At 46.6% G+C, this 17,209-nt stretch overlaps 1 protein-coding gene across 5 annotated transcripts in view; it reads right to left on the bottom strand.

Annotated features, from left to right (window-relative positions):
* The window catches only part of LOC116078496 (ATP-binding cassette sub-family A member 3), a 53,050-nt gene that overhangs the window by 21,259 nt on the left and 14,582 nt on the right, over positions 1-17,209 (bottom strand). For 4 of the 5 annotated variants that reach the window (XM_031353745.1, XM_031353746.1, XM_031353743.1 and 1 more), the window contains exons 7-13: positions 15,757-15,922; positions 9,292-9,551; positions 7,488-7,604; positions 7,183-7,303; positions 6,204-6,377; positions 2,121-2,302; positions 236-379 (exon numbers count right to left, since the gene is read on the bottom strand). In XM_031353745.1, the coding sequence (XP_031209605.1) occupies positions 236-379; positions 2,121-2,302; positions 6,204-6,377; positions 7,183-7,303; positions 7,488-7,604; positions 9,292-9,551; positions 15,757-15,922 (1,164 nt within the window). Of the gene's footprint in view, positions 1-235; positions 380-2,120; positions 2,303-6,203; positions 6,378-7,182; positions 7,304-7,487; positions 7,605-9,291; positions 9,552-15,756; positions 15,923-17,111; positions 17,115-17,209 lie in introns of all 5 variants that reach the window. The other variant, XM_031353747.1, reaches the window with a different exon arrangement.

The raw sequence follows: 17,209 nt of genomic DNA, 5'->3' as shown, positions 1-17,209 counted from the left end.
TTGTCATTCTGCATCCAGCATGGAGTGATGGAGCCAGTGAGAGGTGCACCCAGAACTATATGGTCAAAGTGCTACAACAACACAATGCCAGCCAGCATGTGGCCAGATGTGGAGGGCTGGTCTGTGCTCTGGAGAGTGTGTTGAGAGCAGTTGCCAGGAGGGAACCCTATCTTCCTCCTGCAGGTGCTCAGGGCACTGGAGGGAGCGCCTGCAGGAGACAGCCTGTAGGCCTCACCTTGGACAGATGCTTGATTTTGATCCCAGCTACCAAGTCCTCCGGTTCAGCTTCAAAGTACTCGTTTCTGAGAGCCTTTTCTGGGTCGCTGCCTTCCTCCTCCTTCCCTACGGCAGTTCTTGGGTTCCCACACCAGTAGGAGGGCTGGGATGGAAGCACATGGGTGCTACGGTCAGTAGTGTCAGTCCGTTTTGTTTGAGTTCAGCAAAATAAGTACCATTGACCCACTAAACATGCAAAACATGACCTGAGCCTTAACCATGGGGCATCTGATTGAAGAGATAACACCCTCTTAGACTTCAGCACTTTTCTTAATTTGCTTGTCCCTGGGAAAGCTCAGACTCTTGCCTTCCTAGTCTGGGTGGGCACAATCTGTTGTGAAACTCAGATTTAACAGAGAGAAAAGGGAACTTGTCAATGTATGAAGAGACATTATTGAACATGCCAGGCCAGAGCACTGTCAGAGCTTAAGAGGCAAGAGGCTATGTCTTCTCTGTCCTTCTCTGAGGGCGTACCCCAGCACAGGCTCCCTGTGGATAGGGACACTAGAGTGAGCTGCCTGGTGAGGACCAGTCACTTCTGCTCCCAGAACACAGGGGAATATTGCACCGGCAGTACTGGACACCCAGCTTACATTTAAAGTGTGTGACGGTGAAACCTTACATGGGGATGCTACATGGTCATTATAAATGAAGTCCATTCATAAAAAAGCATATATTTAGGTAGAGTACATTGCTAAATTAATAATACATTTATAAGTATGGCTACATAAAAGTCTAAAGAATTGTATTTATAATAGATACACAAGTACATGCGTGTGCTTAAGATAACAAACACTGTTAGAATTAAAAAAAAAAAAAACAGTTTCTGGTCTGGTTTATAACATGGTCCATTTTTATCAAGCAAGTTATCTGCAGGGACCAGGTAGAAAGAGCACAGGACAAGCCTGGAATGATCAGTATGGTCAACTCCACAGCATCTAGGATCATCTAGGATGAAAATGTCTGAGTGTGTCTCGGAGGGAGATTCTGGATTGGGTGCTGGGTGGGGTAGGAAGACACACATGATAAATATGGATTGTATCATCCATCCCATGACTGAAGAAAAAGGGGGAACAGGCTGAGCACAGCACCCAGGACATCTGCCTCAGACAGGCTGAGCACAGCACCCAGGACGTCTGCCTCAGACAGGCTGAGCACAGCACCCAGGATGTCTGCTTCACAGCACCCAGGACATCTGCTTTGTGAATAGAGACGCCATGCAACACCATGTTCCTGTTGCCACGCCTTCCCCCAGTCTGTGAGCCACAAAACATTTTTTTCCTTAAGATGCTTTTGTTAGTTGTTTTCTCAATGAGGAAAGTATCAGAGGGGCACAAGCAGGTGTCAATAGTGTTTTTTTTTCTTTTCTGGCAGTGGGAAGTGCTATCTATTTTAAAGCATGTCCCCTCCCCACCCCTCCTCCCAAAAGCTTCATTGTTTTGTAGGCAGAAAACCCTGTAAGGTATTTGTTATGCTGGGGATATGGCTCAGTATTAGAGTACTTGCCTAGTATATACAAGGTCCAGGGATTAAGCACGAGTACTATTTAAAACATTTTTTTTTAAAAAAGATTTTTCATGAATAGAGCCGTGAGCTTGGGAGCAGCATCGGCTGTGCATCAGTCAGTCTCCATGTGCCTTCGTCTCAGACTCTGGGGGTGGCGCAGGTCTTCACCTTGTTGGACAAATCTTAAGGGCCGTCAGGACACAAAGGTCAGAGTTTTCTATCCCAGGCCTATGCAGGTGTCATGCTCTGGGACTCAAAGGGGTCCCAAGTGAGTGCCAGGGACACCTATGTCCCCCAAAGAAGTGGCCTGCTCGAAGACCAGGGACATCAGCACTCACCATGAGGAAGAAGTACCAGGGTTGGGGTACGCCAAACTGGCCTGGGAAGACAGCCTCCACGTACCAGGCCACCAGCCCATAGAGTACTGAGTCCAGCAGCAGCATCCCTAGCACTTGTCCAAAGCAGAAATCATCATCTACGTTGACAGGGTTCAGGAGGTCACGCCACTGGATGCCAGTGCCTGGGGGATGTATCAGGAAAATAGTCCTGAACTGTCTGGGCTGGATAGGAGGGGTGAGACACCGAAGCACTTGATGGCACCCGTATTCATGCTTGTAGGCAAATTTTCCTTTTGTTGTTACCCTAACTGTCTCTTTACTAACTTTGTAACAAATATGACAACTTTCAAGTCCCCCCCCCACCTTCCTCTCCCTCGCCCTCTCTCTGAAACAGCATCTTGTATTCCAGGCTGACCTCAAACTCACTGTGTAGATTAGAATGACCTGAATGATCTTGAACTTCTAATTCTTTTGGCCCCACCTCCCTAGTGCTGGTATTACAAATGTGTATTATCACCCTCAGTTTATGGTGTGTTTAGAGATTGAGTCCTAGGTAAACACTACCAATTGCATTATATCTCATCCCCTATCTAACTTCCTTCAAGTCTTTAAGACAACAGTGCATTTTTAAAAAGTCAGTAAATTATAGAACTATCAAAAGTTCATGTGGTTAAGAGCTATGGCACTTCTTCTTGAGGACCTGGGTTTGATGCCTGGCACCATCCTGGTTGCTAACAACCCTCTGTAATTCCAGTTTTAGGGAATCCAGCTCCCTTTTCTAGCCTCTACAGGTAATCCATGCAAGTGGTACAGAGACAGGAATGCAGGACATACACACACACACACACACACACACACACACACACCATACATCTTTAAAAATTTTTAAAGATTATTTATTTAATTTATACCATCAAACAGCTAGAGAGATTGGTCTTATTTAAGAAAAGTTGCTATGCAACTTAAAAAAAAAAGTGTCAAGCCGGGTGGTGGTGACGCACACCTTTAATCCCAGCACTTGGGAGGCAGAGGCAGGCAGATTTCTGAGTTTGAGGCCAGCCTGGTCTACAGAGTGAGTTCCAGGACAGCCAGGGCTACACAGAGAAACCCTGTCTTGGAAAAAAACAAAAACAAAACCAAAAAAACCAAAAAAGTGTCATATAAGGAGATTCCTCTTTGGAAATGGCCTTTTAGTTTTTTAATACTTTTTTTTTTAAAAGATTTATTTATTTATTATATGTAAGTACACTGTAGCTGTCTTCAGACACACCAGATGAGGGCGTCAGATCTCATTATGGGTGGTTGTGAGCCACCATGTGGTTGCTGGGATTTGAACTCATGACCTTCCAAAGAGCAGTCGGTGCTCTTCCCCACTGAGCCATCTCACCAGCCCCCTTTTAATACTTTTAAAAAGATTGATTTTTTAAATTATTTTTTTTTTTTATTTTATTTTTTTTGGTATTTTTGAGACAGGGTTTCTCTGTGTACCCTTGGCTGTCCTGGAACTCACTCTGTAGACCAGGCTGGCCTTGAACTCAGAAATCCGCCTGCCTCTGCCTCCCAAGTGCTGGGATTAAAGGCGTGCGCCACCACCGCCCGGCTATTTTTAATTATATATAGGTAGGTCTATGTGTCTGCATGTGACTATGTGCATGTGCCTGGAGGTGTCAGATCCCCTGAAGTTGGAGTAGCAGATGTTGTGGGCTGCCGGATGTGGATCCTAGGAACTGAACCGGGGTCCTCTGAAAGAGCAGCAAGTGCTCTTAAATATGGATCCGTCTCTCCAGCCCTGGGAAAAGGCTTTTTAAACAGTACTAGAAGTCTGGGAAGTTTCTGCCAGTTTACAAAATCTACACTCCATCAGGAAGCTATTAATGCTAGAAGTACAGAGACCTCATTTCTTGACCTCTTGGACTTCCTGCCCCATCTCCTTGGTGCTGGGATTACAGACACACATACTACCATGTCTGGTTTCATGCAGTGCTAGGGAACTGACTCATGAACTGACTAGATAGGTTTGCATTTCATTGGTTCCATGTGTGCACACACTTGCATATGGCCCACACATTTTAGCTATCTTGTCATGGTTTACTCACTTTTGTCTTATTTTATAGGACAGGGTTTCACTCTAGCCCAGGTGTGGGGCTCATCGTGTGGTGCAGGATGGCCTCAAACTCACAGCAGTCCTGCTTCAACTCCATTAATGCTGCGATTACCTTGCTCAGTACTAAGATTTGAATGCATGGTCTTACATTCACTGATCAGAAATTTAGTTCCCAGATTAACAGTGCGGGAGATAGCCCTCATAAATGGACAAAGCTGTCGTATAAAAGGTCCTACAGGAGCGGTTTTTATCTCTTCAGTGTCCTGCTCTGTGAGGGATGACATTCACAGTGCTATCTTGGAAGCAACCACTGGGCTCTTGCAGCTATTGCATCTTTAGTACTTCCACAACTGAGAAATAAACTCCTGTTCTTCACAGATTTCCCAATCTCAGGTGTTTTATGATAGCTATACAAACAGACAAAGACATATGACTGGAAAAAAAGGGAACATTTGGGCAGAGAAGAGCCAAGACCATCTTAAATGATCTTAGGTAAGTCCTTAGGAAGGTAGATTATGGGCTGGGACATGGCTCAGCAATTAAGAGCACTGACTGCTCTTCCAGAGGTCCTGACTCTGAGTTCAATTCCCAGCAACCACATGGTGGCTCACAACCATCTGCAATGGGATCCGATGCCCTCTTTTAGTGTGTCTGAAGGCAGCTACAGTGTACTCATATACATAAAATGAATAAAGAATTCTTTTTTCAAAAAGGAAGTATATTACGTTCACTGCACTTCTTCTAGGAAAGCAGACCAGCATACAAAGCCCCCGAGAGTGGATGCAGGGATGTCAGGGTACTGTGTAGTGACCAGAACGGCTACTTACATCTCACCTGTCTAGAAGGGAGGCCATGTCCCAATCTGTGGTCTCCTCTCCAGTGTTCTCCTACCAGAAGGTTTGGCCCTATGTAGAAGTCATGGGGGCCTTGCCATAAGAGGAGCTGATCTTCAGGGGCTCAAAGCCTCTGAATTCTGAGCATCCACAATAGGTTTTACAAAGTAGGAGTGCACCAGTCAGTCCCAGCAAGGGCTTCATTTGGCCTCCATGATGTTTCAAGACAGGAAATTTCACAAAAATCAGAACATGCTTTTCCAGGGCTCTCGATGGTTTCTCTTTCAGGATTCCCTGCCTCATGGTCAGCTGTAGTAGGGGTACTGGGGTGCAGGACATGCTGACCGTATACTCACCAAAGTTTGGGAGCTGACTCAAAGACCTCAAAATCCCCTGGCTTTGAGGTCACTTGTGCAAACACTCTAGCTGGGCAGCTCAGGAAGAACTCAAGACAACTCAGGCAAAGGCACACACTGCCAGTCCTGATGGCCAGAGCTCTGTTGCCAGGCTCATGTGGAAGGAACTCACATGGTGACAGTAGAGAATGACTCCTCAGAGTTGTTCACACATGCTCTGGTGTGCATACAAACATTCACGGGATGGCAAGATGGCTTAAGAGCATTTGTGGCTCTTCCTAGAGGACTGGAGTTGAATTCCCAGCACCTACATCAGATGGCTCGTAATACTTTGTAACTCTAGCTCTAAGGGATCTGATACCTTCTTTTTGACTCTGTGGCACCTTCCTTCATAAATGCACCCCCCCCACACACAGAGAGAGATGAAAATAAAAATACATTTTAAAAAAAGCTTTAAAACGAAAGTAGGAAGGGAGTCAAAAACCAATTGGTAAAATCCAGTCACTGGGCAGAGCAGCTGGGTGACCACCACCTCAGGCATTTTAGCCCTTAGCTGTATTTGGCTCCTATTGGCCTTATCTGAGCTATTTCCCCATCAGACTAGGACCAAGCTAGCTCTCGGTACACACTCCGTTCTTGTTTTCTGATAAAGGCCTAGCTCAGGTGTTCCAATCAGCTTCCCCTCCACCTGAGGTGAGGCTAACTGCCGGGAACCCTTTTGGCAAGTTCCTCCCGAAGCTGCAAGAATCAGGAAATGGTGATCTGAGGACTTACTGTGGACAAGACTCACCTTTGGCTTCAAATTTTCCTATGAGCTGGGCTCCCATTGCCATGGCAACATTAGATAGAAGACAGGACAAGAGCTTTTGACTCAGTGTCATCCAGTTGTACCGAGGAGCCACGAAAAAGTAGGGGGTGTAGGTGAAGAAGTACAGGAAGCCACCCACGGCTGCTGCTATGTTGGCTACGGGGACAAAGAGCATGGGGTGGCATAAATCTGCCATGAGACTTGCAGGAATGACAGTAGTCAGAGTCCCAGCACTGGGGAACTGCAGCTTTTGGCATTGTTAGGCCCCTTGTGCAGGTCCTCTGCCCACCTGAAGCAGTACACACACACCAATGTATACACATGAAGTGGGCTGGCAACAGCTTGAAGGCAAAATAGCTACTAAACTACTACTTTGTAAATGTTTTTTAAAATAATAAAAACAATAGGGAGCTTGGGGATTCACAGTATGGTACGGATTGACCTGAGACATACTACTTCTTAGGAGAAATGTAAAAGCATTTCAAGTTAAGGGTAATCAAGTTAAGAGAAATGTGGTTTGTATATTCCAAGCTGTCAGAGCTCCAAAACCTACTGGAAGCATTCTCTGCACTTCAACAGAAAGCAGCAAGGGAGAAAACAAGCACTAAACAATATGAAGAACCTCAAATTCAAAGGGCAGAGCCACCCTTGAATGTACCAGCAACTGCAGGGGGCAAGCGGGTAAAGCTTTTATTTCTAGTATTCTTAGCAGTGCACAGTGGACATGCTTGCCTTCTGCCAACGCCTTTTGCCCTAACACACCCGTCTCTCCTCCTTGGCCCACAGCAGGTGCTCTCTGCCCCCTATTCACTGCCTAGCTTCTTCCTGGGGGAACTCTGGGAGGTTCATGAGCTTTACCGTACTCCTGTACGCCTTTCCCTCAACTGTGCATAAAGCCCCTTAGTTTTCCTAGACTTGGATTACCCTGGTTCTCTGGCCTAAGGGGGAAAACAGGGCTCACCTTTACTGAAGAAGGTGCTGACCATGAAGCTGAAGGAAATGGAGGAGACTGCAAAACACAGCAGGAAGGCCAGAACCAGGGAGGGGTCGCTGTTTGAAAGGACGGCTGTGTCCTTCTTCACCTGCAGGACAGGCCAGCCAGGTGAGGCAGGGAAGGCAGAATTGAACTGGGCAGGTCTAAAGGTGCGGGTCAGTAGAAGCCCTGCTTGTCTTCTACAGCAGGGGAAACACCTGCGCTGAGGTCAGGGGCCATGAATGGTCTCCGTACCCTCTTCTTTCCAGAGCCCTCACCGAAGCCACACTTACTTTGACACAGAACAGGAGGGTCATGAAGGAGACCACAATGAGGAAGAACAGGAAGAACATGAGGAACCAAGCACTCCAGTGTAGCCAGCTGCTGAGCCCCATCATGCGCATGTACTCCTATGAATGGGAGACAGCATCACACAGTCGGGCCATTATTCTGTCTGATTGTGGCTAGCTTTTCCCCATAGCCCCATGTATGCTGGTCTGCTTACATAAATACAGTGCCATGTATAGAGCAGGATGCCTGTGCCGGAGAGCAGAGGCAGGAATTATCTAGCACATATGAGGGGAAAGAGAAGGCTGTAGTCTGGCATGCTAGTTTTTGTCTAGCTCTTTTCTATCTTTTGTCAGTGGCACATGCTACCCTTATCTGGGAGGCTATCCTGATAGTCAATTGAGGATTAATTGCCCTTTCTTCCTAAGTCATAATGGCCTGCCCTATCCTCCAGCCCACTACTTAGCATGGTGTGGCTCTGCTCTATTTCAGGAGAGCAAAGTCACTTCCCAACTGGGCCCACTAAGTTTTGTCATGCTGGGAAATCCCCTTCTTTGCTTGTGTCTCATTCAGGTCTGACACAGATGCCCAATAGATGTTAAGTTGATGAATTCTCTGAGTCCTTCAGGGAAGCTTTGTATGCTGTGGAGCAATTCCAAACTCTTAAGGGATGCTCCCACGTCTTCACTTTGCTTGAGCTGATTCCCAGGAGCTAGGGTGTGGTAGCTGGCATTGAAGTCCAGAGTCATGAAGCCTGGCCCCTCCCATGGTTGACAGAAAGACTCTGCAGGCCATACTGATCACACTGCCAGTAGCCTCCTGGGCTGTGCACCTTGACAAGTGTGTGGCTGAGGACATGCATTAAGAGATCTGGGCATCCATTCATTTTCATTCCCACTTTGAAGGAGAAGCCCAGAACCCTTTTAGGGAGGGGTGCTTCCTGCCTCTGTGGAAGAATAGGGTAAGGTGATGTGGAACACTCTGGCCACACCTTCCCCCTTCTCTCTTGCTTATCAGGACGTGCTATGCAGAAACCTGGCTCCTCCACTGACCAGTGCTGCCATAGAGTATGGAAATCTAAAGCTAGACTGCCAGTGGCTGAGGAAATTAAAAACTCTCAGCTCTTTGCTGGCAGTGTGGCTCACTGGTGGAGTTTTTACATTCTTGAAGCCCTGAGTTCCATTTCCAGCACTGAAAACAAAAATCAAAACCAAAAAATCCAGGAGGGTCTTGGAGGAGTTAGCAGAAGGGGAAAACATAGTCAAAACACAAGCCTTTAATCCCAGCACTTGGGAGGGCAGAGGCAGGAAACAAACAAAACCACATGACATAAAACAACAACAACAATGAAAAGCAAACCAGGCAGTGGTGGCGCTTGCCTTTAATCCCAGCACTCAGGAGGCAGAGGCAGGGAGATCTCTGAGTTCAAGGCCAACCGTGTTGACAGAGGGAGTTACAGGACAGCCAGAGCTACACAGAGAAGCCCTGTCTTGACAAAACCAATAAAAAAACCAAACCAAGCAGAAACCCCCAAACAAAACAAAACAAAAAACAACCCCAAATCCAGCTCCCCAAGTGTTGCACCGAGCCTGCAGGTGGAGGGCATGCCCACTAACAGAATCTATGTAGAGCAGCCAGACTTCAAAAACCTGTGCCATAGTGATGTCCACACTGCACCCTCAATCTTATGGTCCCAGCACACAGGAAGGAGTCCTGCCTCAGGGCAGCAGCCTTGAGACAGGCCAGTTCTTCTGAGGGAGTCCCAGGACCCAGCATTCTCAGACTGCAAAGTCACGCACAGAGGGTTACCTTTAGTTTTTTCTCCTTTTCCTGCACCACAGCCCGGATGATGGTGAGGGAGGTGTAGGTGAAGCTCAGCATGAGCAGCAGAGGAAGCTGGTACTGGATGGCAATGAGGAATGGATCTGAGATGTATGGTGGGAACGGGAACCTTTTGGTGATCACCATGAGCTTCTGGAACAGCTGCTGTGCAGAGGCGTTGGCATGGTAACACATGATGGCTTTGTCTACAGCATGTTGCATGGCCAAGAAGCCTTCACGGATGTACCCTGAGTTCAGAAACAGAGGACAGCTGAGTCATGGTGCTGCTCATGAGAGGGATATGCTTTGAACAAACAGACTTCCCTGGGTCCTCAGAGGAAGGGCCAGAGGAGGCAATGGGTGACTACCTGAAACCCTACTCTGTGGACCACTAAAAGCATCTGACACCATTCAGTGCTTCCAGGGAGAAGAGAAAGCATGCCACATATTGCCAAGCGACACTTCTACTTCATAATTAACATAACCCACACAAAATCATAAACATGATCATCTTTTAAAAATAGCTTGATTTAGGACCAGGGAGATAGTTCAGTGGGTAAGGGCACTAGAGACATAAGAATGAGACCCTGGTTTGAATCAGCATCACCCCCACAAAAGCCTGCCTATCAACCCCAGCATCTCAGGGTGGAGCCAGGCAGATCCTGGGAGTTTACTGGCCAGCCAGCTTAGCCCAAAATGGCGTAGTCCAGTGAGAGACAGTGTCAAAGGTGCCAAGAGATAAAAAAGGATGTTCAACACTGGTCAACCCATGAACATGGTTGTACACACACACACACACACACACACACCAAACACATTACATACACTACACACACACAAAACCTCACACTTACCTATGTCAAACATATTACAATACACTATACATCACACACACACACACACACGCATGCACGCAACTTTAATTTCTTTACTGTTTACTTTTCATGATGGTTTTTATAAGTTTTAACTTCCCTTGTAGCCCAGAGGCAGTGGAAAAGGAAGGCTATGGGGGAAGTAGGCCTGTTTAGAATGGTTCTTTGAGGTAACTCTCATCTGTGTCATCTGGAAACTGGCAGTTTAGTTTACAGGTTAGCAGCGGCAGCTCGATCCACTCCCAAACACTTCACGGATACACCAGCAGTCCAGTTTGGTAGAGTTAGTATAGCAGACACGCATCAGCAGTGGTGGCACGATCTTGCAGAGACAGCCAGGCCCCAGTCTTGGTACAAGTCAGTAGGAGAGACCAGGAGGGATGCCAGAAGTTCTCGGCTGTATCTTCCAGTGAAGCAAAGCTCAGCAAAGACTAGACCCACAAGTGTTGTATAGCTAGTTCTTTAAGTCAGTCTAGTTTAGCCTCCATCACTGTCCAGTCCTGTTTACACCCTCCAAACATCACCTGTCTTCTATGTGTCTTGTCTCAGTACGTGTTTTATCCCAGCATGGGTCTTGTCTCAGCACATGCATCTTTCTCAGCTGACATTACTCTGCCAATCAGCCTGAGTCCTCAGAAGCAGCAAAAAATTGTAGCATACCACTAGAAGTTGTCTGGCACACTTCTCTCTATGGAAGCCTGACAAATGTAGCTCAACTACGCAATGTAAAGCAGACCAGTACATGTGCATCGGTAGTGAAGAATCCCTCATCACTTGTCCTTTCACATGCTTGCTTTTAGCAGAATATCCTTTTCCCCGTGTCTGCTTAAGCTAAATGTTCCTTCATGAGTTTGCCTTAGTCTTTCACCTGTGTCCACTTCAGCTCAACATCCCTTCACATGTTCCCCCAGCAAAACACCATCCAACCGACTTTCCAAAGAACCCTTAAGTTTCCATTTCACACACACACACACAACGCACATACACACACCAAACACATAACATACACTATACACACATGCACACACCCAACACACTAAACGGACATAACCTGATAGGCACTCGGTGGGAGAGAGACCCTGTATTCCTCAAATGGGTGGACTGACAATTGTCAACAGATAAAACTTAGGCTAAATAAGTACCAGAAAATAAACCAGTAAGAGTGAAGACAGGAGACACAACTGTCAAGGTCTAGGTAAAATATTAAGGCCTAGATGTAATGGTAAAGCCTAGGTAACTGTTAGCTGCCAGCCTGCCATTTTGTGCTGCTACTAATATTATAAGGAACTCTTTTCTTTTCCTTTCTCTTCTTTTCTTTTCTTTTTTTTCAAGACAGGGTTTCTCTGTGTAGCCCTGGCTGTCCTGGAACTCACTCTGTAGACCAGGCTGACCTCGAACTCACAAATCCGCTTGCCTCTGCCTCCCAAGTGCTGGGATTACAGGCGTGCACCACCACCACCCGGCCCACTGCCCAGCATAAGGAACTCTTTTCAGATGTTGTTTCTGTTGTTACTAGGAAGCTCTCTGATGCCCAGGCTGATTACACATTCTCTGACGTTCTGTGCCCTTGGAAGTCAGTAGAGCTGCTTTGTATAGTCCTTCACGATAAGCTTGGACCCAAACCAACCACCCAGCAGCACTTCCTGCACCTGCGGATGAGCTTATACGGTATTTGCTTTTATAAGCTGCACCTGGGTTGGACCCCAATATAAGAGAGAAACCTGCCCCAATATAAGAAACTATTTGGAATAAGACTTCTATTTTAGGTAGGGGTCTAGTAAAGTTTAAGTTCCCAAGACCTCCCAGGGAACTGACATCCTACTTGGCAGAAAGAGACATGTATGTGGGTAACCTACATCCTGGTTGACAAGTTAGGACATGAATATTAAACAAGGCAAGTCCTTTTAATTCAGGATCATGGTTGAGTTCCCAAATCTGGACCATGGCCCTGGTTGATCAGTTTATGCTCAACAAACTATTCCTGACTGATGGAGATTGGTGTTCATGCAGTGGTGATGTGATTCCTGCACCCCAACACAAGGATAACAAAGAAGGTGGAAGAGCAGAAAAGCACTTGCCATATTCATCAAGAGGGCTGGGTCTTGAGCGCTATCCCAGTAGTTTAAGAGTCAAGAGAAAGAAGCTAATGGCCCTGATGTCTAACTGTGACTCTAGGTGGAAGGTGACAGAGAGGAGATAGAAGCTGAAATCTTTGCCCAAGTGGAGTCAGAGATGATTTGGTGAGAGGCAGCTTGAAACAATAGTTTTGTTTTGTTTTGTTGTTTTATCAGCTCGAGTTGTTGGGAATCTGATACAGGGTTAACTGTGATTTAGTGTCTACTGGACTGTGTTCCCTCCTAGGGGGTCAGAGAAAATCTGTTCCTTCCCTCTTCAAGTTTGTATCAATATCTAGTCCTTGGCTCACGGTCCCTTCCTTTACTTTTAAGACCAACAAGGTGGTCTCTCAAGTTTGGCTCAAACTTTCTTTTGCAGCCTTTGTCTACTTTTATGTTTGTTTTTTAAGGCAAGGTCTCTCTGTGTAACCCTGCTGTCCTGGAACTAGGTCTGTAGACCAGGCTGGCCTTGAACTCACAAGATCTACTTGCCTCTGCCTCTTGACTGCCCCCACAACTTGGCTGCTTTTGTCTACTTTTAAGGATCCTGCAATTACACTGGCTCCAGGAGGGTAACTGAAAATTTTGCTATCTTGAATCAGGTGTCTACCAGACTTAATTTCCTTCTGCCTCAAACAAGCCATGGTTCTGAAAGATTGGGATGGGGTCAGCTCAGGGATCCTAATTTGACCTACCTTCGCTGGCTCCTCTGGACTCCCCAAAGGGTCTGAAATAAAAAGCTCAAAGGGAAAGGGGCCAGTAACAGTAGCAAGCACAGTTCCCTGAGGCATGCAAGGCCTGAGAGGATTAAACCCAAGGAAGAAGTGGGTTTAGGATTAGGAGATAAAAGGCAGCCTGAGATCCCAAGCTCTTAGCCTCAGGACAAACTAGGGAATAGGCCACAGGCCTGAGTGGCTAGATACAAATATCCTGAGACACAAAACTGTCTGGTCACTGGCCTATAGAAAAGAGAAAAGCAAAACACTAGCCACCCTACTAAGATAAGTTACCAAGGGCTGATACTCTTCTGTCTTGCTCTTGTTTTCTGATCATAATGCCCCTGGTGTGTGTCAAGGCCAGTGCTGGTGGGGCAAGAATTCTCACTGGACACTTCACAGCAGTGAATTCGAGCCTCATTCGATAGACAGAGATACTTAGGCCCAGGGAAGCACATAGCTGGTGAGGGGTTCAGCTGAGCATGGCACACCAGAAACTTTGTCCTCTAAGTAATTCCTTCTCACGACTGTTTTCTCTACAAATAACTGCCTGCTACTTGTCCCCATAGTTTCCTCAGAAGACTACATGTGGCTCAGCGGTTGTCCTTATAACTGTGGCAACTTGATCACCTAAGGCAGTGGTTCTCAACCTATGGGTTGAAACCTCTTTGGGGGTTGCATATCAGATATCCTACGTATCAGATGTTTGCATTACAGTTCCTAACAGTAGCAAAATTACAGTTATGAAGTAGCAACAAAATAATTTTATGGTTGGGGGTCACCACAACATGAGGAACTGTATTAAAGGGTCACAGCATTAGGAAGGTGAGAACTGGTCTGTACTGGCTGGTTTTGTATGTATGTCAACTTGATACAAGCTGTAGTTATCACAGAGAAAGGAGCCTCCCTTGAGGAAATGCCTCCATGAGACCCAGTTGTGATCAATGGCCATTGTGGGTGGTGCCATCCCTGGGCTGGTAGTCCTGGGTTCTATAAGAAAGCAAGCTGAGCCAGGCAGGGGAAGCAAGCCATAAGGAACATCCCTCCATGGCCTCTGCATCAGCTCCTGCTTCCTGACCTGCTTGAGTTCTAGTCTTGACTTTCTTTGGTGATGAACAGCAATGTGGAAGTGTAAGCTGAATAAACCCTTTCCTCCCAACTTGCTTCTTGGTCATGATATTTGTGCAGGAGTAGAAACCCTGACTAAGACAAGGTCTTCGGCATGAAGCTATCACTCTGTAACCCACTAGGTTTCCACTGAAATGTTTGTGGCCATAGGTTAAACCATGGAAAATATTGTTGTATTGTGGGTTGTCTTGTTCTGTCAGACTCTGGTAGCCTTTTCTTTCTTTTTTTTCTTTTCTTTCCTTTTTTTTGTTTCTTGTTTGTTTATTTTTCAAGGCAAATAGCCCTGGCTGGCCTAGCTGGAATTTAAAGGTGTATGTCACCACTACACAGCAAGGACATTCTTTTTTTTTTTTTCTTTTTGGTTTTTCGAGACAGGGTTTCTCTGTGTAGCCTTGACTGTCCTGGAACTCACTCTGTAGACCAGGCTGGCCTTGAACTCAGAAATCTGCCTGCCTCTGCCTCCCAAGTGCTAGGATTAAAGGCATGTGCCACCACCGTCCAGCAATGACATTCTTTTTCAATGTTTTTCATGAACAGGTGTTTTGCAGCATATAAGCATATACCATGTACATGCCTGGCCAACTGGAGCAGGCATTACATAGAGCTGTTAGCTGCCACGTGGGTACTGGGAATCAAACTTGGGTTTTCTGGAAGAGCAGTCAATGCTCTCACCCTGTGCCATCTCACCATCGCTGAGGGGGGTAGGTGGGGGGGTGTCATATATTTAACAGGATGTTGTTAGTGAGTCTGGGACAAAATTGGGGTTAGGTCTGGCCTGCCAGATGCCAATGTTGTTAACCTTCTCACCTATGCCTGCAGGCTTTCACAAACTTCTGAACAACTTGGGAAAGTCTTCCACAGGTTTGACCCACCACATACCTGGCGTATGACATTTTCCCTTTGTCAGCTGCTGCAAATGTTCCGGTGATGTGGTTTTTCTTTTGGGAGCAAATTTTGCATTTGTACACATACTGAAATCTCTCAATCTTTTCCTCTAAGATTTACTTTGTTCCCCCTTAAAATTAGTTTCTATGTCTCAGTGTTTGCCTGCATGTATATCTATGTCTCAGTGTTTGCCTGCGTGCATATCTGTGTACCACATGAGTGCTTGCTTGGTGTCCGCCACAGGACATGGATCTCCTGGACTGGAGCTATGTACAGTTTCAGACACCACGTGCATGCTGGGAATTCACCCCAGTCCTCTGGAGGAGCAGCCAGTGCTCTTCTCCTCTGAGCCATCTTTCCAGCCCCAGATTTTCTTTTTGACATAGGGTCACTTAGCTACCCTGTAAGTTACTCTGTAAGACAGGCTGATCTCTAATGCATAGAAATCTGCCTGTCTGCCTCCCGTGCACTGAGATGCAAGGTGTGCATCACTGTGCCTGGCTTAAGAGAGACCTTGCTGCTGCTTTCCAGAAACGGGACAGGCTGGGGAACTGTATCCCAGCACGGTCAGCAAAACCAGCTGGTTAACAAGGCAACTGGTGTGACAGTAGCAGCTTCTCCTGACACAGGCCGACTGACAAGTGTACAGTGTTGTCCAGCTCAGACCCCTTCTGCTCAGCTTAGTTCATTTTCCAGGTTTAAAAACACAAGCTAAAGCATTAGCCTTTTGTTTCTCACCTGGTTCACCGCCATCAGGTGATGAAGGTTCCCTTGGTCCTGGGCTTGGGAAAAGTGGGAAAAGCGAATTGGTATGCCAGCCTTCAGTCTCTTTTAGGAAGATATTTCCTGTTTGGGTCCACATGTAATTTCTTCTCGTGTAACTGAAGCGCAGGTGATATTTCACCTGTAGAAACAAAATTGACAAGCAACCGTTCTGAAGGATCTAGACTGCAGAGGCCTGAGTGTCCTGAGGACATTTCCTCACTAGGAGGTGTCACCGCGAACTCACCGTGCACCCCCCCAGAAATTACCTTAGTTGCTCTAAAACATGAGAGGAAGTCACACTTTTTTTCTAATGTTTTTTTTTTTTTTTTAAATGTGCATTGTTGTTTTTCCTGTATGTCTGTGTGAGAGTGTTGTGTCCTCTGGAACTGGAATTACAGACAGTTGTGAGCTGCCATGTGGATGCTGGGAATTCAACCTGGGTCCTTTGGAAGAGCAGTCAAAGTTCTTAACTGTTGAGACATCTCTCCAGCCTCAGATGGAGTCGTTCCTTCCAGTACGGACAGGGGGACACACAGGGGTACTTTGGGGATGTTTGTAGCCATTTCTCTTTCCTTAACTACCAACATAAATACTTTTTTTTTTTTTTTGAGACAGGGTCTGAGTACATATCTCTGTCTGGTCTAGAACTTGCTAGGTAGGCCAGGATGGCCTGAACTCACATAGATCCATCTCCCTCTGTCTCTCAAGTGATGGGATTAAAGGGCTGCACCACCATGCCTAGCAACATCATATTTTCAATGCCACATATGCAGGATCAATGGAAGGCTACCACCTTGTGTGAGACAGTGGCTCAGTTTTACCATCCAGAAAGCAAAGAGCTTCCTGTGTTTATTTTTTAAAGACATACTTAAGTCCCAAACAGCTGCTATTTTCTTCCCTGTCCTAGTTGGTTTTATCTAAAGAGTAAAATCCCCAAATGAAAGGGGCCTGCAGTGATTGTCTAAGGGGGGGGGGTGGATTTTTTAAAATTGCTCAGGACTCATAGGTTAACACTGCCATGATCCCTCAGTAGCAATTGGTTGCAAGGGACAGTTTAGTCTTTATTCTCAGGCAGGTGGGAGTTAAGGAAAAGCATATTTGCTGAGGGTAGGATGTGAGGGGATATTGAGGCTCAGAACAGTGTATAGTGTGCAGGGAGGTCAATCTCACCGCCAGCGGCAGGGGAGGGTAGGATGTGAGGGTACTGAGGCTCAGAACAGGGTATAGTGTGCAGGGAGGTCAATCTCACCACCAGCGGCAGGGGAGGGTAGGATGTGAGGGTACTGAGGCTCAGAACAGGGTATAGTGTGCAGGGGGGTCAATCTCACCACCAGCGGCAGGGGAGGGTAGGATGTGAGGGGATATTGAGGCTCAGAACAGTGTATAGTGTGCAGGGAGGTCAATCTCACCACCAGCGGCAGGGGAG

This window comes from Mastomys coucha, unplaced genomic scaffold (genome assembly GCF_008632895.1).
Source record: "Mastomys coucha isolate ucsf_1 unplaced genomic scaffold, UCSF_Mcou_1 pScaffold5, whole genome shotgun sequence".
In the NCBI taxonomy this organism is placed as follows: Eukaryota; Metazoa; Chordata; class Mammalia; order Rodentia; family Muridae; genus Mastomys; species Mastomys coucha.
Note: the sequence above shows the minus strand (reverse complement) of the source record. Positions and strands in the feature narration are given on the sequence as shown.